We start from the raw sequence: 22,250 nt of genomic DNA, 5'->3' as shown, positions 1-22,250 counted from the left end.
GATAGTATACATGTTAGAATGTCATTCTCCCAAATCATCCCACCTCTCCTCTCCTCTGAGTCCAAAAGTCCATTATACACATCTGTGTCTCTTTCCCTGTCTTGCATACAGGGTCGTCATTGCCATCTTCCTAAATTCCATATATATGTGTTAGTATACTGTATTGGTGTTTTTCTTTCTGGCTTACTTCACTCTGTATAATCGGCTCCAGTTTCATCTATCTCATCAGAACTGATTCAAATGAATTCTTTTTAACTGCTGAGTAATACTCCATTGTGTATATGTACCACAGCTTTCTTATCCATTCATCTGCTGATGGACATCTAGGTTGTTTCCATGTCCTGGCTATTATAAACAGTGCTGCGATGAACATTGGGGTACATGTGTCTCTTTCAATTCTGGTTTCTCAGTGTATGCCCAGAAGTGGGATTGCTGGGTCATAAGGTAGTTCTATTTGCAATTTTTAAGGAATCTCCACTGTTCTCCATAGTGGCTGTACTAGTTTGCCTTCCACCAACAGTGTAGGAGGTTCCTTTCTCCACACCCTCCAGCATTTATTGCTTGCAGATTTTTGGATCGCAGCCATTCTGACTGGTGTGAAGTGGTACCTCATTGTGGTTTTGATTTGCATTTCTCTAATAATGAGTGATGTTGAGCATCTTTTCATGTGTTTGTTAGCCATCCGTATGTCTTCTTTGGAGAAATGTCTATTTAGTTCTTTGGCCCATTTTTGATTGGGTCGTTTATTTTCTGGAGTTGAGCTGCAGAAGTTGCTTGTATATTTTGAGATTTGTTGTTTGTCAGTTGCTTCATTTGCTATTATTTTCTCCCATTCAGAAGGCTGTCTTTTCACCTTGCTTATATTTTCCTTTGTTGTGCAGAAGCTTTTAATTTTAATTAGATCCCATTTGTTTATTTTTGCTTTATTTCCAGCATTCTGGGAGGTGGATCATAGAGGATCCTGCTGTGATTTATGTCTGAGTGTTTCGCCTATGTTCTCCTCTAGGAGTTTTATAGTTTCTGATCTTACATTTAGATCTTTAATCCATTTTGAGTTTATTTTTGTGCGGTGTTGAAAGTGATCTAGTTTCATTCTTTTACAAGTGGTTGACCAGTTTTCCCAGCACCACTTGTTAAAGAGATTGTCTTTACTCCATTGTATATTCTTGCCTCCTTTGTCAAAGATAAGGTGTCCATATGTGTGTGGATTTATCTCTGGGCTTTCTATTTTGTTCCATTGATCTATATGTCTGTCTTTGTGCCAGTACCATACTGTCTTGATGACTGTGGCTTTGTAGTAGAGCCTGAAGTCAGGCAAGTTGATTCCTCCAGTTCCATTCTTCTTTCTCAAGATTGCTTTGGCTATTCGAGGTTTTTGTATTTCCATACAAATCTTGAAATTATTTGTTCTAGTTCTGTGAAAAATGTGCCTGGTAGCTTGATAGGGATTGCATTGAATTTGTAAATTGCTTTGGGTAGTATACTCATTTTCACTATATTGATTCTTCCAATCCATGAACATGGTATATTTCTCCATCTATTAGTGTCCTCTTGATTTCTTTCATCAGTGTTTTATAGTTTTCTATATATAGGTCTTTAGTTTCTTTAGGTAGATATATTCCTAAGTATTTTATTCTTTTCGTTGCAATGGTGAATGGAATTGTTTCCTTAATTTCTTTTCTACTTTCTCATTATTCGTGTATAGGAATGCAAGGGATTTCTGTGTGTTGATTTTATATCCTGCAACTTTACTATATTCATTGATTAGTTCTAGTAATTTTCTGGTGGAGTCTTTAGGGTTTTCCATGTAGAGGATCATGTCATCTGCAAACAGTGAGAGTTTTACTTCTTTTCCAATTTGGATTCCTTTTATTTCTTTTTCTCTGATTGCTGTGGCCAAAACTTCCAGAACTATGTTGAATAGTAGCGGTGAAAGTGGACACCCTTGTCTTGTTCCTGACTTTAGGGAAATGCTTTCAATTTTTCACCATTGAGGATAATGTTTGCTGTGGGTTTGTCATAGATAGCTTTTATTATGTTGAGATATGTTCCTTCTATTCCTGCTTTCTGAGTTTTTATCATAAATGGATGTTGAATTTTGTCAAAGGCCTTCTCTGCATCTATTGAGATAATCATATGGTTTTTATTTTCAATTTGTTAATGTGGTGAATTACATTGATTGATTTGCGGATATTGAAGAATCCTTGCATCCCTGGGATAAAGCCCACTTGGTCATGGTGTATGATCTTTTTAATGTGTTGTTGGATTCTGATTGCTAGAATTTTGTTGAGGATTTTGCATCTATGTTCATCAGAGATATTGGCCTGTAGTTTTCTTTTTTTTGTGACATCTTTGTCAGGTTTTGGTATTAGGGTGATGGTGGCCTCATAGAATGAGTTTGGAAGTTTACCTTCCTCTGCAATTTCTGGAAGAGTTTGAGGAGGATAGGTGTTAGCTCTTCTCGAAATTTTGGTAGAATTCAGCTGTGAAGCCATCTGGACCTGGGCTTTTGTTTGCTGGAAGATTTCTGATTACAGTATCAATTTCCGTGCTTGTGATGGGTCTGTTAAGATTTTCGATTTCTTCCTGGTTCAGTTTTGGAAAATTGTACTTTTCTAAGAATTTGTCCATTTCTTCCACGTTGAAACCAATTTGGGCATGAAATTCCCTTTTACCATCTTTATAAACCTCTGTGGGCATTCAAGAAACATTTGTGCATATCCAAACTTTGCTAACTAGCAGTCGTTGATTTGGTTTTGCACGATGTTGGTCTGGACAGTGTTTATGAACAATCAGAAATAGTTGCCAAAATTAAAACTCTAAGCTTTTCAGAAAAACAAATCTGGGTTTTTGGCTTGTCTTAAAAAAGTGGGCTGAACTGGCAATACTGGACCTGTTTCCCTATATGGTAAGAGCTGGCTGAAGCTAATTAGCAACTGTTCCTGTGGATGGGCTGGGCTCTACATTTCCCTTAGTCTACATGTGTGTCCTCTACATGAGGACAACTACCAATACTGTTAGCAACTCACTTTCTGTATTTACTTTTCTTATAGAATTCTTATGAAGAAAGTGAAAATTTCTTATATGCACAATTTTATTCATGCTAGAAAATCTAAAGCTAGACTTAGAAGGGGCCATGTGTTGCTTTTGTTTTCAGATATTTAAATCTGAATTACGTTCATAAACTGACTCCTTTAATAATATTTACTGAGCACCCACCTTGCCTGCTATTCTAGATGCTGGTGAATAGGATAGACAAAGAACCTCAGGAAGCTTACATTCTAGTTTCCTGGCTGGGCTCTAAAGCCATGTGGTTGTGACTCTTGGTTTATATCAGTGAGGGAAGGATGTCTTCAGTGTTTAAAACTTCAGAAGGATGGAGGATAGTGAGGATTGAGAAAAGACCAGTGGGTTAGGTGATTGGGAATGATTTATTTCATAGGTGGGGGGAAGGGGGGTTGGTTCTTGACTGATTTGATTAGTTTTACTCAAAGGACATTAAAGACAGATCAGCACAGAGACATCTGCCATCGTGCTGATCAGAAGCTAGTAACAGAAACAGACTCTTTCGAAGTCAACAGTGTGGGTTCTTAAACATGATGCTAGGTCTCTCCTTCTGTCCTCCTCACTCTGGGTGAGATTTTTCAATTGGGCAGCCATGCTGACCAGAGCTGACCCTATAGAGTGTCCCCTTTTATTCTTCCCACTGTCTTGCAGTCTCTTCAGCAATCTTACTGACTGCTTACTAGTGACAGCCCTGCAGTCTGTGTTGGAATAGGTGATGTGCAGGGAGCTAAAGGTCCCAGCCACCCTCTGACACCCATCAGTCACTATGTGGCTAAGGTGACTGGCACCATTACTTAGATGTGAACAAGGCTACCTGGGCAGCACCAGCGCAGAACCACCAGCACATGGCCATGTACACAAAGATTGCAAGCTCCTAATGACTTTCCAAGTCAGAAAGAACTCTGCATCAGAAGTCATAGGAAATGGCCTGCGGCTCCACTCCCTTGCCGCTAGCCATCTGGGTGACAGTGTCCCTGGGTGAAGAGTGAGGAACGGAACTCTGAGTCGTCTGGACTCCAGCATTGCTGTCTGGAGGGGGTACTCACCCTGGGTGTGCATGGGGGCGGGAAGTGGCAGGGGCTGCAGTCCTGCCATGTGGGAGCTTGGGTGGGGAGGAGGAGCTCAAGGACCACGCCCTGGGACACACTTCTCTGGGGCTGGACTCTGGGGACAGTGGCTCAGGTCACTGTCCTCTGGGGCCAGAGCCCACGTCCCAAGCATGCCGGGTCTGGAGTGCGGAGGAAGGAGACAAGCCCCAGGATTGGGTCGCCAGGGCATCCCACAGAACCACCACGCGCCCTGTCCCTCGGACGTATGTCGCTCCATTCTGGCCAGTCCTCCCTGAGCGCAGTCTCTGCCCCGGGCAGCTTGGGAAAGACCCTGCTCTTCCACTCCCTCGATCATTGCTCCCTCCTCGGTCTGCATCGAGTGTAAAAGGGCCTTCTCAGGGTATGTCAGCCAGGCCTTCTGCATAGCCTTCAGCTGCCATGGCACCTCTAGCCTCTCCTGTGACCCCAGTGACATCTTCCTGCGGAATTCAGTTCACTGCAACCAATGTGCTGGTGGGTCACTTGACCTCATGGTGACCATGGCCTTGCCCACAGCATTTTCAACTTGCCTTCTTCAATAGTTACCTAAAGAATCCTTCCCAAGGCCAAGATTCGGCCTAAAATCTTTGTCAGATCCCACCTGACAGCTGGTCCTCAAGTGGCTCAAAGGCGCTCGGGACTTGGGCACTCAATGGAGGGGTGCACAAAGAGAGTGCCCAGGGTTGTCAGTTTTCTTACTAGAGGAGATTTAGGCACAGGAATGGTGGAAACCGAAAGAGAAGGAGGTCATCTTTTTAGTGCAAGTATAGAGTGACAGATAGTGCTTCAATATTCCACATGCTCCAAAATAACCAGCTTGCCAATGTCTGGGTGAGAAGGATGTAATAAAGTTTAAAAGGGGGTTATCTTTTCCTTATTTCATTGTTTTACAACACCCCAATTAAAGGCAGAGACAAAAAATAAAAATGAAACAAACAAAAAATTTGGCAAGCTTTCACAGCAGGGATATTTCTAGAATTTCAAAGGAGAAATTTCTAATGGGTTCTGTGAACAGTACAAATCCCAAAGTTATTCCATTTGGAGATAAGTGCATCTAGTTCTTATATTAACTTCTTTTAAAAGTTAGTTAATTTATTTTAATTGGAGGTCTGACAGAATGTGGTCCACTGGAGAAAGGAATGGCAAGCCACTTCAGTATTCTTGCCTTGAGAACCCCATGAACAGTATGAAAAGGCAAAATGATAGGATACCGAAAGAGGAACTCCCCAGGTCATTAGGTGCCCAATATGCCACTGAAGATCAGTGGAGAAATAACTCCAGAAAGAATGAAGGGATGGAGCCAAACCGAAAATAATACCCAGCTGTGGATGTGACTGGTGATAGAAGCAAGATCTGATGCTGTAAAGAGCAATATTGCATAGGAACCTGGAATGTCAGGTCCATAAATCAAGGCAAATTGAAAGTGGTCAAACAAGAGATAGCAAGGGTGAACATTGACATTCTAGGAATCAGCGAACTAAAATGGACTGGAATGGGTGAATTTAACTCAGATGACCATTATATCTACTACTGTGGGCAGGAATCCCTCAGAAGAAATGGAGTAGCCTTCATGGTCAACAAAAGAGTCCAAAATGCAGTACTTGGATGCAATCTCAAAAACGACAGAATGATCTCTGTTCGTCTCCAAGGCAAACCATTCAGTATCACAGTTATCCAAGTCTATGCCCCAACCAGTAATGCTGAAGAAACTGAAATTGAACAGTTCTATGAAGACCTACAGGACCTTTTAGAACTAACACCCAAAAAAGATGTCTTTTTCATTATAGGGGACTGGAATGCAAAAGTAGGAAGTCAAGAAACACCTGGAGTAACAGGCAAATTTGGCCTTGGAATATGGAATGAAGCAGGGCAAAGACTAATAGAGTTTTGCCAAGAAAATGCACTGGTCATAGCAAACACCCTCTTCCAACAACACAAGAGAAGACTCTACACATGGACATCACCAGATGGTCAACACCAAAATCAGACTGATTATATTCTTTGCAGCCAAAGATGGAGAAGCTCTATACAGTCAACAGAAACAAGACCAGGAGCTGACTGTGGCTCATATCATGAATTCCTTATTACCAAATTCAGACTCAAATTGAAGAAAATAGAGAAAACCGCTAGGCCATTTAGGTATGACCTAAATCAAATCCCTTATGATTATACAGTGGAAGTGAGAAATAGATTTAAGGCCCTAGATCTGATAGATAGAGTGCATGATGAACTATAAATGAGGTTCGTGACATTGTACAGGAGACAGGGATCAAGACCATCCCCATGGAAAAGAAATGCAAAAAAGCAAAATGGCAGTCTGGGGAGGCCTTACAAATAGCTGTGAAAAGAAGACAGGTGAAAAGCAAAGGAGAAAAGGAAAGATATAAGCATCTGAATGCAGAGTTCCAGAGAATAACAAGAAGAAATAAGAAAGCCTTCTTCAGCGACCAATGCAAAGAAATAGAGGAAAACAACAGAATGGGAAAGACTAGAGAACTCTTTAAGAAAATTAGAGATACCAAGGGAATATTTCATGCAAAGATGGGCTCGATAAAGGACAGAAATGGTCTGGACCTAACAGAAGCAGAAGATATTAAGAAGAGATGGCAAGAATACATGGAAGAACTGTACAAAAAAGATCTTCACGACCCAGATAATCATGATGATGTGATCACTAATCTAGAGCCAGACATCCTGGAATGTGAAGTCAAGTGGGCCTTGACTTCAAGTGGAGGTGATGGAGGTGGAGCTAGTGGAGGTGATGGAATTCCAGTGGAGCTATTTCAAATCCTGAAAGATGATGCTGTGAAAGTGCTGCACTCAATATGCCAGCAAATTTGGAAAACTCAGCAGTGGCCACAGGACTGGAAAAGGTCCATTTTCATTCTAATCCCAAAAAAAGGCAATGCCAAAGAATGCTGAAACTACCGCACAATTTCACTCATCTCACACGCTAGTAAAGTAATGCTCAAAATTCTCCAAGTCAGGCTTCAGCAATACGTGAACCGTGAACTCCCTGATGTTCAAGCTGGTTTTAGAAAAGGCAGAGGAATCAGAGATCAAATTGCCAGCATCCGCTGGATCGTGGAAAAAGCAAGAGTTCCAGAAAAACATCTATTTCTGCTTTATTGACTATGCCAAAGCCTTTGACTGTGTGGATCACAATAAACTGTGGAAAATTCTGAAAGAGATGGGAATACCAGACCACCTAACCTGCCTCTTGAGAAATCTGTATGCAGGTCAGGAAGCAACAGTTAGAACTGAACATGGAACAACAGACTGGTTCCAAATAGGAAAAGGTGTACGTCAAGGCTGTATATTGTCATCCTGCTTATTTAACTTATATGCAGTGTACATCATGAGAAACGCTGGACTGGAAGAAACACAAGCTGGAATCAAGATTGCCGGGAGAAATATCAATAACCTCAGATATGCAGATGACACCACCCTTATGGCAGAAAGTGAAGAGGAGCTAAAAAGCCTCTTGATGAAAGTGAAAGAGGAGAGTGAAAAAGTTGGCTTAAAGCTCAACATTCAGAAAACGAAGATCATGGCATACGGTCCCATCACTTCATGGGAAATAGATGGGGAAATAGTGGAAACAGTGTCAGACTTTAATTTTGGGGGCTCCAAAATCACCGCAGATGGTGACTGCAGCCATGAAATTAAAAGATGCTTACTCCTTGGAGGAAAAGTTATGACCAACCTAGATAGTATATTCAAAAACAGGGACATTACTTTGCCGACTAAGGTCCGTCTAGTCAAGGCTATGGTTTTCCCTGTGGTCATGTATGGATGTGAGAGTTGGACTGTGAAGAAGGTTGAGCGCCAAAGAATTGATGCTTTTGAAGTGTGGTGTTGGAGAAGACTCTTGAGAGTCCCTTGGACTGCAAGGAGATCCAACCAGTCCATTCTGAAGGAGATCAGCCCTGGGATTTCTTTGGAAGGAATGATGCTAAAGCTGAAGCTCCAATACTTTGGCCACCTCATGAGAAGTGTTGACTCATTGGAAAAGACTCTGATACTGGGAGGGATTGGGGGCAGGAGGAGAAGGGGACAACAGAGGATGAGATGGCTGATGGCATCACGGACTCGATGGACGTGAGTCTGAGTGAACTCTGGGAGATGGTGATGGACAGGGAGGCCTGGTGTGCTGTGATAATTGGGGTCACAAAGAGTCAGACACGACTGAGCGACTGAACTGAACTGAACTGGAGGCTAATTACTTTATAATACTGTGGTGGTTTTTGCCATACATTGATATGAATCAGCCATGGGTGTACATGTGTCCCCCATCCTGAACCCCCCTCCCACCTCCCTCCATATCCCATCCCTCAGGGTCATCTCAGTGCACTAACCGTGAGCACCCTGTCTCATGCATTGAACTTGGACTGGTGATCTACTTCACGTTTCTCAAATCATCTATTCTCTCAAATCATCCCACCCTCTCCTTCTCCCACAGAATCCAAAAGTCTGTTCTTTACATCTATGTCTCTTTTGCTGTCTCGCATATAGGGTCATCATTACCATCTTTATGAATTCCATATATGTGTGTTAATATATTGTATCGGTGTTTCTCTTTCTGACTTACTTCACTCTGTATAATTGGCTCCAGTTTCATCCACCTCATTAGAACTGATTCAAATGCATTCTTTTTAATAGCTGAGTAATATTCCATTGTGTATATGTACCACAGCTTTCTTATCCATTCATCTGACAATGGACATCTAGGTTGCTTCCATGTCCTGGCTATTGTAAACAGTGCTATGATGAACACTGGGGTACATGCGTCTCTTTCAGTTCTGGTTTCCTCATTGTGTATGACCAGCAGTGGGACTGCTGGGTTGTATGGCAGTTGAATGAACAGGCTGGTCTGTTTTTGCCGTTGGTGGATGCGGCAGCTTCCAGCTCCTCTGGAGCTCACCTCAGAAGGTTGCTGCCACTTGCTGGTTCACTGAGGAGAGTCCTTTGATTTGGCTGAAAACACAGCAACCTGCTGATTTGGTGAGGCTATATCACATGATGGTCATTGTGGAAAGGAGTGGGCTGAGCATCCTCATGAGAGCAGAGAGCGATGCTCCCAGATTGCAGGACAGCTGACAACTGAGGCCTATGACAGTGTAGGTGTTCCCAGTACTCATTTACGAGGTTTGATGGATATATACAGGTAACATTAATATAATGCTGTAGTGAGGATGGAGAGAGCTTTGTCTGTTTTACAGCAGGGAAGAGGATGAATATATGCATATATTTGTAAACGAAGATAAGAGGGGTATTGGTGAGGGAGAGGTGGGAGACATAAATGGAGTTTGAACATCTAAAGTACAAAAATGGCTGTAGAATGGGCGATGAAGCAACAGAGAAAGAGATGATACATTCTTGGAAGACAGGAAGCAGTGGAGTCACAAGCACAGAGAGGAGGAAACTGCTAGGTGGGCACTGTTGGCACATAGGCCAGGGTGCTTCCCCAGGCACCGGGAGAGGCTCAGCCCAGGGAGGAATCAAGGAGCCTCTGTGGACGCTGGAAAGGATGTGTGTGTGTGTGTGTGTGTGTGCGCTTGTGCACGTGCACATGTGTGTGATGAAAATGAGATTCTGCGTTACTTCCTCATTCATCATCCAGCCAGACAAGAGAGCCAGATAGCCTCCAGGCTGGGGGTAAGCAGATTAGTGAAGAAGGTTAAACTAGAGTTTATATCTGTATCTGTCTATATACAGACCAACCTCCTTTTATTGTGTTTCACCTTCCTGTCTTCATAGATATTGCTGGTTTTTCTTTTTTTCCACATTGAAGGTTTGTGACATATGTGTGTTGTCAGATGATGGCTAGCATTTTTTCTTAGCAATAACATTTTATGTGCATTTTTAGATAGAATGCCAGATATAATACAGTATTTTGTAAATACAACTTGTACATACACTAGGCAACCAGAAAATTTGTGTGACCCACTTTACTGTGATATTCACTTCATTCCAGGAATCTGGAACCAAACCTGAAATGTTCCTGAGGTATGCTTGTGCACATGTATGAACATATACATATATGCATAATATGCGTGTACGTGTATTTAACCAAGTAAGAACTTTAGGCCAGCATAGCTTTTTCATATTTTTTCCTGATTTCCTTACTACATGTGACTTTGTCTCTAACACAAAGTGTAAAACCAAAGTTTCAGAATTCTGCATAAGTTTGGTTGGCAGTTTCAGTGGAGCTTCGTGTGATATTCCCAGTGTCTGACTCTTTGCAACCCCATGGACCATAGCCCACCAGGATCATCTGTCCATGGAATTCTCCAGGCAAGAATACTGGAGTGGGTTGACATTCCCTTCTCCAGGGAATCTTCCTGATTCAAGGATTGAACCTAGGTGTCCTGCACTGAAGACACATTCTTTACCATCTGAGCCACCAGGGAAGTCCCAGTTAGTAGTTACTATCTCAATATATGATATTTTATCTATATAAACAACCTCTGGCTGTGTAAGCCTCGAGAGAATTTGTATCTGCTACTCATGATTTTTTAAAAGAAAAGCAAGATTCCTGCCTTGCAAAGTGTTTATATACAATGTGGATAAGTTTAAAAGTCAACATGAAGGAATGTGTTTCTCCATGTTTTCCAATGAAAATCTAAATATGATGTGTGTTCACTGTGAATTTTTTCCCCAAAGTTTCTTCACAGATCCAGTGAGACCAGTATTTTGAAACAAGATTGAGGCAAAAGTATACTTAGACTGTCTTTAGGCTTCTCTCTGCTACCTAGGAAGAATTTGTGAAATTTTATTTCCTGTAAGAATAAAAAAATGAACTAAAATGCCTTTATGATATTTAGTTTCAGTCTTAAATTGATACCTAGAAAGTCAGAATTAGGAATTTATTTTGCAAGAGTTTAATGTGGTGAAACTTCTTTGGAATAATATACATGTAATTGTTAATAGTGCTCTTTAAAATCCCCTGTACTTCTCTCTACTGATAAAACCAAGGTATTATTTATTTTCTTTATAAGTGTCTACTGTCTGCAAGACTACAGTGAATTCCAAGATTCTATGGGAATATCTTGTTGAGTAAAGGAATATCACCCCACAGTACAACAGTCTGAAAGTTGCTCACTTTTACATACCTCAAGCTTTAGCAACACTTTATCAGGAAATGTATAAAAAGAGACAGAACAGGATAAAAATACCATAGGTAACTGCAGGTGTGACTGTTTCCGTATTCATTAGGTAGATAGCTGTAATGAGTTATAAATTCATTGAGAAAATGCAGCTGAGATATTGAGTTGTAGAAACCTTCACACTGAGATATTCTGTCCTTGCCTCCTTCAGTTTCCACACAGTGGTTCTTTGTTTTCCTCCCACAGTAAGATATTTCCCAAAGGTCTTCCTGAGGAGTTCGCCATAGCTGCCATGTTTCGGGTGCGAAGGAACTCAAAGAAGGAACGGTGGTTCCTGTGGCAGGTTTTAAACCAGCGTAACATGCCACAGGTAAGGGCGGAACCAGAGAAGTATGCTGATGAGTGTTCTCTCTTGAAACTGGAAATAAATTTGGGAGCAGACCTCATATCGGAGTATTCTTTTAGAGGAATCATCCACAGGAAATACAAGTATTCTTAGAGTTCGGGGTGGTGGGTGGTGTCTCACTGAGATACATAATTGGCTAGCCTGGTGGGAGAGACAAGATTAGAGTTTGTTTGTTTTTTTTTTTTTTCTGGATTCCTGTTTTGTCTGAAGACACTCAAACTGACTGCCCTTTCTTTACAACTGCTTCATTGACACCACGTGCATCTCACTAACAACTTTATCTCCTATCATTTCTGATATCTCCTATTATATATTTAAAAGCTGTTAATTGTTTCATCTGACGTCCCTAATGAATTAGGGAATGAGATATAAATATTGATTCCATCAATAGAAAATAATTGAACACATGCTAGATGCTAGTTAGTGACAAAATAAGAAATTGGCAAAGCATGATTCCTGTTCTCAGGGAGCCTAAGGTCTGGGGATGCCACATTGGAGCACGATCGCAGGGTAGCGGTGGCTGAGGACAGTTTGGAGTTGGGTGAGAACTGTGGGCGTGTGGAAGAGACAACGCCCCCAGATGGGCCATGAAGGGAGCAGGGATCTAGGAACACTTGTGAGAGAGGTTGGTCAGAAAGGAAGGGAGCAGGTACTCCAGGGAGTGAAGGTAAACATCACGGTTACTGATGGGCATCATCTATCTGTGTTTATTTCTGTACATATCCATCAGAATGTTTTTATTACCATATGTGAAATAGATTGCCACTCCAAGTTCGATGCATGATACACGGTGCTCAGGGCTGGTGCACTGGGATGACCCAGAGGGATGGGGTGGGGAGGGAGGAGGGAAGGGGGTTCAGGATGGGGAACGCATGTACACCCATGGCTGATTCATGTCAATGTATGGCAAAACCCACTACAATATAATGTTTTTCATTTTACTGATCTTTTATATCTGTTATTATAGTCACAGTTTTATGATGGAAATATGACTTGAACAGGAAGAATATGCACTCTGAAAATGTATTTTCTCTGCACCATGCAAATCATCAAAGATTAAAGAGGTTGATCTCAGTTTCCATGCTAAGGGAAGTGATCATCTCTTATTCTTTTTAAATTAGTAACATTTAATTCTTGAATTACTTATACAGAGTTTTTTATATACACACACACACATATATACTCCTAGATGTCCTCTTACAAAAGGAGCATACTACACTCACCAAATACCACATATTTAAATCATTTTTGTAGCTGGACGTTTACTGTTCTTTTATGTTAAGAAATCTGATGGAAACAAATGTCATTTAGAACATTTTACTGAGTGCCCCAGTTCTACTAACGTGAAACTTGAGTTTTTATTTGTATTTTTAATAATTTTTAAAACTGAATTTCAAACATTTAAAGATACTTTGCATTTTTGCAGGTTTCTGTAATAGTTGATGGTGGAAGGAAGGCGGTGGAGTTGATGTTCCAAGCTGCCGAGGGAGATGTGTTGAACTACATTTTTAAAAATCAAGAACTCCGTCCTTTGTTTGATCGTCAGTGGCATAAACTTGGCTTTGGTATACAATCCCAGGCCATTTCACTCTATGTGGACTGTAACTTAGTTGCAAGTCGGCATACTGACAGAAAGGGCACCGTGGACTTCCGTGGAAGGACTCTTATTGCTGCCCGAGCTTCAGATGGCAAACCTGTGGATGTGAGTCGTGAACTAGTAACTTATAAATTTAAAGAAAATGTCTTATTAAAACCTTTTGCCTTTAATAGCTATACAAGATATTTCTTTCTCAACACTGCTTAATTTGCTATCAGATGTGTGAAGCATAGCGATGTATTTCCAGTCATATTTTCACATATGTTATTTTCTATTTGTTTTCACTTATTTTTCTCTAGCCTGTGAATTTGAATGAACTAGGTAGTGCCTTAAAATAAAGTTATTGAAATTAAATGTTAGTAAAAATTGAAAATATTATACAAAACTAAGCTTGATCTGGGCTTCCCAGGTACTTCAGATGGTAAAGAATCTGGCTGCAATGCAGGAGACCTGGGTTCGATTCCTGAGTTGGGAAGATCCCCTGAAGAAGGGAATGGCAACCCTCTCCAGTATTCTTGCCTGGAGAATCCCATGGACAGAGGAGCCTGGTAGGCTACAGTCCATGGGGTCGCAAAGAGTCAAACATGACTGAGCGACTAACACATACATATACCTAAGTTTGATCCAAGTTCATATGCTTTGAATAGAAAGACTGGAAAAAGATGAAGTTAAATGGTTCCAGATTATCTGAAGTTTACATTCAAGAACAATAGGCTATTTATTCATCCTCAGATTCATAAGTGTTTGTATTGCAGACTATTTTTCATTAATTTATAATGGTTTTTCAGAGTTCTGTTGGATAAAAGGGGAGGGGAGGTATATCTAAATTTGATGACTTCATGTGTTCTTATGGGTGGAATGATGGGAAAACCCATACAAATAATCTGAGAGCAGACCACCAAAAGGAATTGTTAACACAAAGCACTTCACAGTTAGGTTTTATTTAAAAAGTATGATTCTGTGCAAGTACATGTTTCGCTAGCATATTATTTTTAAAAGTTTCTGTGGAAGGCATCAGAGATAGATGACGGATAGATATATAGACAGATATTACATATGTATATATCTCAAGTAAAATATTATTTTTAAACTGTCTTCTCTTAGAGACAATGAACAAACCAGTGAGAATGTCTTAACTAGGGTTCACTGATGATTATTAAAATAGGATAGAGCAGAGGCCAGTTCTGGAGATAGGACATTTTGGCATCAGAGAGAGTGAGCTTGCTTGAGGATCAGAAAGATGGGGTTTTAAATTGTAGCTCATCCTCTTAGCTTTTTTGACCTGGTAATTTATCTTGTTCCTATTATTTTTTCTAAGTCTCAGAATCCTTAGTTATAAAATAATATTGGTAGACTCACTAGTTATAATTTCATAGAGTATGTGCCATAAATTTCATAGAGTATGTGCAGTATGAGGAACTAAAAAGCCTCTTGATGAAAGTGAAAGAGGAGAGTGAAAAAGTTGGCTTAAAGTTCAACATTCAGAAAAAGAAGGTCATGGCATCTGGTCCCATCACTTCATGGGAAATAGATGGGAAACAGTGGAAACAGTGTCAGACTTTTTTTGGGGGGCTCCAAAATCACTGCAGATGGTGACTGCAGCCATGAAATTAAAAGACGCTTACTCCTTGGAAGAAAAGTTATGACCAACCTAGATAGCATATTCAAATGCAGAGACATTACTTTGCCGACTAAGGTCCGTCTAGTCAAGGCTATGGTTTTTCCTGTGGTCATGTATGGATGTGAGAGTTGGACTGTGAAGAAGGCTGAGCACCGAAGAATTGATGCTTTTGAACTGTGTTGTTGGAGAAGACTCTTGAGAGTCCCTTGGACTGCAAGGAGATCAACCCTGGGATTTCTTTGGAAGGAATGATGCTAAAGCTGAAACTCCAGTACTTCGGCACCTCACGTGAAGAGTTGACTCATTGGAAAAGACTCTGATACTGGGAGGGATTGGGGGCAGGAGGAGAAGGGGACAACAGAGGATGAGATGGCTGGATGGCATCACCGACTCGATGGACGTGAATCTGAGTGAACTTCGGGAGTTGGTGAGGGACAGGGAGGCCTGGCGTGCTGTGATTCATGGGGTTGCAAAGAGTCAGACACGACTGAGCGACTGAACTGAACTGAACTGATCAGTTCTTTGTATATTTATTTATTTATTTATTTATTTAGGGCCTGACATGACACTCAATGGGCTTTCCTGGTGGCTCAGATAGTAAAGAATTCTCCTGCAAAGCAGGATACCTGGATTTGATCTCTGGGTTGGGAAGATCCCCTGGAGGAGGGCATGGCAACCCACTCCAGTATTCTTGCCTGGAGAATCCTATGGACAGAGGAGCTGGCGGGCTGTAGTGCATGGGATCACAGGGAGTCAGACATGAGTGAGCAACTAAGCACAGCACAGCACAACACACGCTGTTCAATCCTGGCATAAAAGACTGAACAACAACAACAACAAAGCCTACCACTCCTCTCTCAAAGGTCTTAAAGTAAGTCTGTATCAGTAAAGATGGAATAAGTCTATATCAGTAAATGGTGGCTGCCAATAGTAATCACAGTATTAATTGACTGTTATGGTCAACACCAAAATCAGATTGATTATATTCTTTTCAGCCAAAGATGGAGAAGCTCTATACAGTCAGCAAAAAACAAGCACAGGAGCTGACTGTGGCTCAGATCATGAACTCCTTATTGCCAAATTCACACTCAAATTGAAGAGTAGGGAAAACCACTAGACCATTCAGGTATGACCTAAATCAAATCCCTTATGACTATACAGTGGAAGTGAGAAATAGATTTAAGGGACTAGATCTGATAGAGTGGCTGATGAACTACGGACAGGGATTCGTGACATTGTACAGGAGACAGGAATCAAGACCATCCCCAAGAAAAAGAAATGCAAAAAAGCAAAATGGCTGTCTAAGGAAGCCTTACAAATAGCTGTGAAAAGAAGGGAAGTGAAAAGCACAGGAAAAAAGGAAAGATATACCCATTTGAATACAGAGTTCCAAAGAATAGCAAGGAGAGAGAAAAAAGCCTTCCTCAGCGATCAATGGAAAGAAATAGAGGAAAACAATAGAATGGGAAAGACTAGATATCTCTTCAAGAAAATTAGAGATACCAAGGGAACATTTCCTGTAAAAAAAGGCTCAATAAAGGACAGATATGGTATGGACCTAATAGAAGCAGAAGATATTAAGAAGAGGTGGCAAGAATACGCAGAAGAACTGTAGAAAAAAGAGCTTCATGATCCAGTTAATCATGATGGTGTGATCACTCACACTCACCTAGAGCCAGACATCCTGGAATGTGGTCAAGTGGGCCTTAGGAAGTATCACTACGAACAAAGCTAGTGGAGGTGATGGAATTCCAGTTGAGCTATTTCAAATCCTGAAAGATAATGCTGTGAAAGTGCTGCACTCAATGTGTCAGCAAATTTGGAAAACTCAGCAGTGGTCACAGGATTGGAAAAGGTCAATTTTCATTCCAATCCCAAAGAAAGGCAATGCCAAAGAATGCTCAAACTACTGCAGAACTTCACTCATCTCACACGCTAGTAAAGTAATGCTCAAAATCCTCCAAGTCAGGCTTCAGCAATACGTGAACCATCAACTTCCAGATGTTCAAGCTGGTTTTAGAAAAGGCATAGGAACCAGAGATAAAATTGCCAACATCTGCTGGATCATGGAAAAAGCAAGAGAGTTCCAGAAAAACATCTATTTCTGCTTTATTGACTGTGCCAAAGACTTTGACTTGTGTATCACAATAAACTGTGGGAAATTTTGAAAGAGATGGGAATACAGACCACCTGACCTGCCTCCAAAGAAATCTGTATGCAAGTCAGGAAGCAACAGTTAGAACTGGACATGGAACAACAGACTGGTTCCAAATAGGAAAAGGAGTATGTCAAGGCTGTATATTGTCACCCTGCTTATTTAACTTATATGCAGAGTACATCATGAGAAACGCTGGACTGGAGGAAACACAAGCTGGAATCAAGATTGCCAGGAGAAATATCAATAACCTCAGATATGCAGATGACACCACCCTTATGGTAGAAAGTGAAGAAGAACTAAAGAGCCTTTTGATGAAAGTGAAAGAGGAGAGTGAAAAAGTTGGCTTAAAACTCAACATTCAGAAAACTAAGATCATGGTGTCCAGTCCCATCACTTCATGGCAAATAGATGGGGAAACAGTGGCTGTTTATATTTTTATATTTTAATTTTATATTTTATATAGTGGCTGTGTATATTTTTCTGGGCTCTAAAATCACTTTATATGGTAACTGAAGCCATGAAATTAAAGGACGCTTACTCCTTGGAAGCAAAGTTATGACCAACCTAGACAGCATATTCAAAAGCAGAGACATTACTTTGTCAACAAAGGTCCGCCTAGTCAAGGCTATGGTTTTTCCAGTAGTCATGTATCGATGTGAGGGTTGGACTGTAAAGAAAGCTGAGCCCCAAAGAATTGATGCTTGTGAACTGTGGTGTTGAGAAAGACTCTTGAGAAGCTCTTTGACTGCAAGGAGTTCCAACCAGTCCATCCTAAAGGAGATCAGTCCTGGGCGTTCATTGGAAGGAGTGATCTTGAAGCTGAAACTCCAATACTTTGACCACATGATGCGAAAAGCTGACTCAGTTGAAAAGATCCTGATGCTGGGAAAGATTGAGGACAAGAGGAGAAGGGGATGACAGAGGGTGAGATGGTTGGATGGCATCACCGACTCAATGGACATGGGTTTGGGTAAACTCTGGGAGTTGGTGATGCACAGGGAGGACTGGCGTGCTGTGGGACATGGAGTTGCAACGAGTTGGACATGACTGAGCAACTGAACTGAACTGAACTGAATGACAACAGTCCTAGGCAGACCTCTTCAAAGTCAGAGGAGGAAGTGGTCTCGGCAGCTAAACCTGAGACATGACTTCCAGCAGTGGGAGCAGTGTAGATAGATAGGAAATGATCCTCAGGGAATTCTGAGGACAGTAGTAGGGAGTGATGGTTGCTCTTGCTGGAAACACTGCTGTTGAGTGGAATCTGATTTCCTGATGGCTAGTGAGGGAAAAGTAGGTAACTGCGGGAACCAAAGAGCTTTAGGATTAGGATATAAATGCCTAGCCTTTAAGGGAGAGGCTGCAATGAGAGAGAACAAGTTATTGCAAGAGTGGTTTCTGGCTCAGACCTCTGCTCTGGAGATTGAGTATTGTGTCCCGTGTTTCATTAACTTCTTACTTAAGGGAACAATCTGAGACTAAAGAATATCTCTGTGTGTCCTGATAAAAAGACACAGTGTGAATATTGTAGTTTTACAATGGTTTTATGGTTTAGTGTTCATAAACCATAAGTGAATCTTAGTGAATCTTAAGTGAATCTTAGTTCACTTAAGAATAATATTAAGCCATTATCACAATGATGGAGCTTTTAAAAGAGATATTCACTATTTAAGTTGGACAAGTAAAATAAATTTTATTTTTCAAAGATTGTTAATCCTACTAAAACTGTAAGTGAACTAATTTTTTTTATCGTCTCCATACAAACTCTGTGATTTATAAGATCTGTTGTAATGTGAAAATGTTTTGTTTATTCAGAATGTAGTTTATTGATAAAAAAAACTTCTAGTGATTGCATTTTATTGCACGGGTACTACCCATGTGCTTTTGTGTAGAGAAATAGGTGACATAACTGATTTAAAAAAAAAAGTATGTTTTAGAATTCCTTGTGACTGAGTCAGTGTATTCTTATTCTAAAGCACTGTGTCAATGAAGGATTCTAAAGTAACTAATGAATTAAAAAAAGCACAATTAAACTAGTATGATTGTAGTTTCAGTGTCATAGGTACTTTATTAGGTTCTAATCCATGAAAAATTGGTCATCTATCTTCAGTTAAGTAAAATAACTCATGTGAAGGCTCTAGAACAGTGGATGATACATAATAGAATTTCAGTATTTATTGACTATTCGGGCAAAAGTGTTGATGATAAATTAGTTTTAGTTAAGGAAAATATTAATGGGAGTCTCCTCATTCTTCATTGTATATAATGGGTATATTATTGCCTGATGTTTCATTAGACTATGCAAGACAGTGTATTTAAACTTTATAAATAAAAGCTTACTTCAATAACCTTGGGAAAAGTTATAGAGAAGAAATCATTACGTTTCATTTTTCATTTCATCTCAGAATTTTGCATTGGCTGCAAATCTCAAGCTGCTCATGAAGCTGAAAGATGTCTGGCATTCTTAATGCTTTTTATGAGCTGAAATGATTCTGTTCATTTCAGTGTAGAGAGTAGTTATGGCTTTTTTCCTCCTTTCTTGCTTTTTTGGTGTTGGGGTAGAGATTCAGAGCTAACCACAGATATTTGCTTTCTGCTATCATAGAATTAGCTGTTATGTTATTACAGTTGGGTCTCACTGTAGAAAATAATGATCTCAAAGAAATACATAATCTTCCTCTGTTACATTAGGATACAGAGAAAGAGGGGGAAGAGAGGAGAGAAAGAGAAAGATGGGGAGGAGGAAGAGAAGGCAAGGAGGGAAGAGGTTGTTTATGGCCTTTATTACATGTCAAATCATCATATGATTAATTATTAATAAATTATTAAATTTGAAACCATAGACTAATTTAAAACAGTGCCTCTGCCCATCTATCATATTGAAATTTTGTCAATAGTCTGTACCATTCGCTTTCTCCGATGTGGTTATTTGACCTTGCCTTTACAGGAATGATTGCACTTTCCTGAAACTACTTTTAATTTCCAAATGCCAACAAATGTGAATTTGCTGAGCAAAGAGAAGAATCAATTATTTTTGCAAAAAGATTATGAGTCTTGGTCAGGAGTATGCCATATAACATAAAACCCATAGGTATTAAACAGAATCCATGAAAAATAGATAAAACTAAATACCATTTTTTCCCTACACTGGGAAGTGAGCATCTGCTTTAGTCTCTCAAGTTGGAGGTCTGGAACTACAGATAAAGGCTTTTCCATCATGAGCTCATACCTTTTATTTACTTTTTCTCCAGAATATTTTTACTTTGAAATATTCCTCACTTTGTGAGCATACTTTATTGTAGTGCATTGTCTCTAATTAAATACTTCTTTTTTCATGGTTTGAAACAAGGAGCAAAGAGTTGCAATTGCTCTTATTAAGTGATTTTCTTTACATATAGATCTGTCTCAAAAACTGGGTCCATTACTGTTTCTCAAATGGTCCATAAAATCATGAATCCTAAATAAAATAAAACCCAAAATATCTTCCAGTGATTTATTCGTATTAACTTATTTTTTTCTTTCCAGCTAACATCATTCTCAAATGCCCGAATGTGATTTTCAAACAACATTAATGATATGTCTTATTACTAATTTTTTAATAGATTGAACTTCACCAACTTCAGGTCTACTGTAACTGGAACTTCATAGCCCAAGAAACATGTTGCGAGATATCAGACATTAAGGTAAGTGCATTTTCTGGTGTGTGAAGACCATAGAAGGCCAGTTGCCTGGGCTGTAGAGTCACGGGTAGAGCAGCCCAGAATGTGTGCTGTTAAAACCAGTTAAGCAAATAGTTCCGAGCCAGAGACCCGTCTTGAGGCCTTCCCATCATGTTTGGCCACCATTTTAATCCCAGTGTTTTATCTCAAACTTCAGGAATGATATGGCCTTACTTTGGACCCAACATGAGTAAAAGAGAATCCATCCATGCCTTTATTCCTAAACCATGTTCTGACATGTTCTGACGGAAGGATCATCGTTCTCCAGTTATAGGGGTTTTACATCTGTGATCATGTTATTCTTACTCACTTCTCTCTTCTAGCCTGCCACCCATTCTGGGCAGTTTTCCTTTGTGAGAGATTTTTTCCAGTGCATCTTCCCCTGCTCCTGTTTCTGCCTTTACTTCGTGCCTAGACTGTTACACTCTCATGCCACCAGCCTTTCCCATTCCCAGTACAACCAGAATAAGTCTCCAAATCACTGCTTTGTAGATTCATTTACATTCTTCCACTGAGCATCTGTTATTCGAAAGCATTGATCTTTTGGGCATTGTGCTAAGGGACAAGGCTAGCTAACATGAATAAGGCGCATTCCCTGCCCTCTCATCCCTGACTCATCCCACTGTCCAAGCCTTTGGTCACTGTCTGTTCACAAGTTATACATTCAGTTTCTTAGCCTCTAATTCTTAACATCCTCCACCTAACTCTACAACTATTGCTTTCTTGTACGAACCTTTCATTCAAAAAGTACTCAATTCAGTACTTGAGGTATCTCTACTTGCAATGGCCACGTGTGCACCTTATATAATTAGATATACTTGTATTTGTTTTTAGTTTATTCAACTACCTTTTAAATTCATTGACGGGATTATACTTTTGTATGCTTCTTTTATGATTCCTAGTGCTTTGCTTGTAAAAGGGGTCAAAACATTGTTTCTTGACTGTGGTTTGAAAGGGATTAATTCTAACAAGTCTTTAACAGAAAGAACATATAAAAAGTAAAAGCAAAACATGAAAATATTATTCTTTGTGTCAGATTTCCCAGAAGTTCCACACTTAAACCATTGAAAATAAAATTTTATTAATAATTTCATAATTAAAAGTGTTTTAAACTTTTATCACTCACTTTGGGTAGTAGAATAATAATGTGACCAACTGACTCAAAGCATAGCTAAATCTCTAAAAATTGTATATTTTGCTTATGTAACATGGTTTAATAAATTGTATCTTCAACCTAGTTCATGGCTCTCATTTCAATGAAAGCCAGCCAAATATCTGTCTATAAATATCTGAAAAGATAATTTAGAATGCCAATATACAGACTTGAAATACCTAGACTTCCTGGAGCCACACATTTAAATCTTGAAGATGTGAATTCTCCAAAAGTTTTCTTTAATTAATTATGCTTATTTTATATGAGAGCTCTTAAAACTAATAATTTTCCTTGATTGAAAAGTAATGTAATGATTTTTTAAATTATTGCTTCATT

At 39.9% G+C, this 22,250-nt stretch overlaps 1 protein-coding gene across 1 annotated transcript in view; it reads left to right on the top strand.

Annotated features, from left to right (window-relative positions):
• The window catches only part of COL19A1 (collagen type XIX alpha 1 chain), a 488,172-nt gene that overhangs the window by 69,214 nt on the left and 396,708 nt on the right, over positions 1–22,250 (top strand). The window contains exons 5-7 of the mRNA XM_042253848.2: positions 11,510–11,633; positions 13,096–13,371; positions 20,645–20,725. Coding sequence (XP_042109782.1) covers positions 11,510–11,633; positions 13,096–13,371; positions 20,645–20,725 — 481 coding nt within the window. The remainder of the gene's footprint in view (positions 1–11,509; positions 11,634–13,095; positions 13,372–20,644; positions 20,726–22,250) is intronic.

Source organism: Ovis aries, chromosome 9 (assembly GCF_016772045.2).
Source record: "Ovis aries strain OAR_USU_Benz2616 breed Rambouillet chromosome 9, ARS-UI_Ramb_v3.0, whole genome shotgun sequence".
In the NCBI taxonomy this organism is placed as follows: Eukaryota; Metazoa; Chordata; class Mammalia; order Artiodactyla; family Bovidae; genus Ovis; species Ovis aries.
The sequence above is the reverse complement of the archived record's forward strand: the minus strand, read 5'-3'. Positions and strand labels throughout refer to the sequence as shown.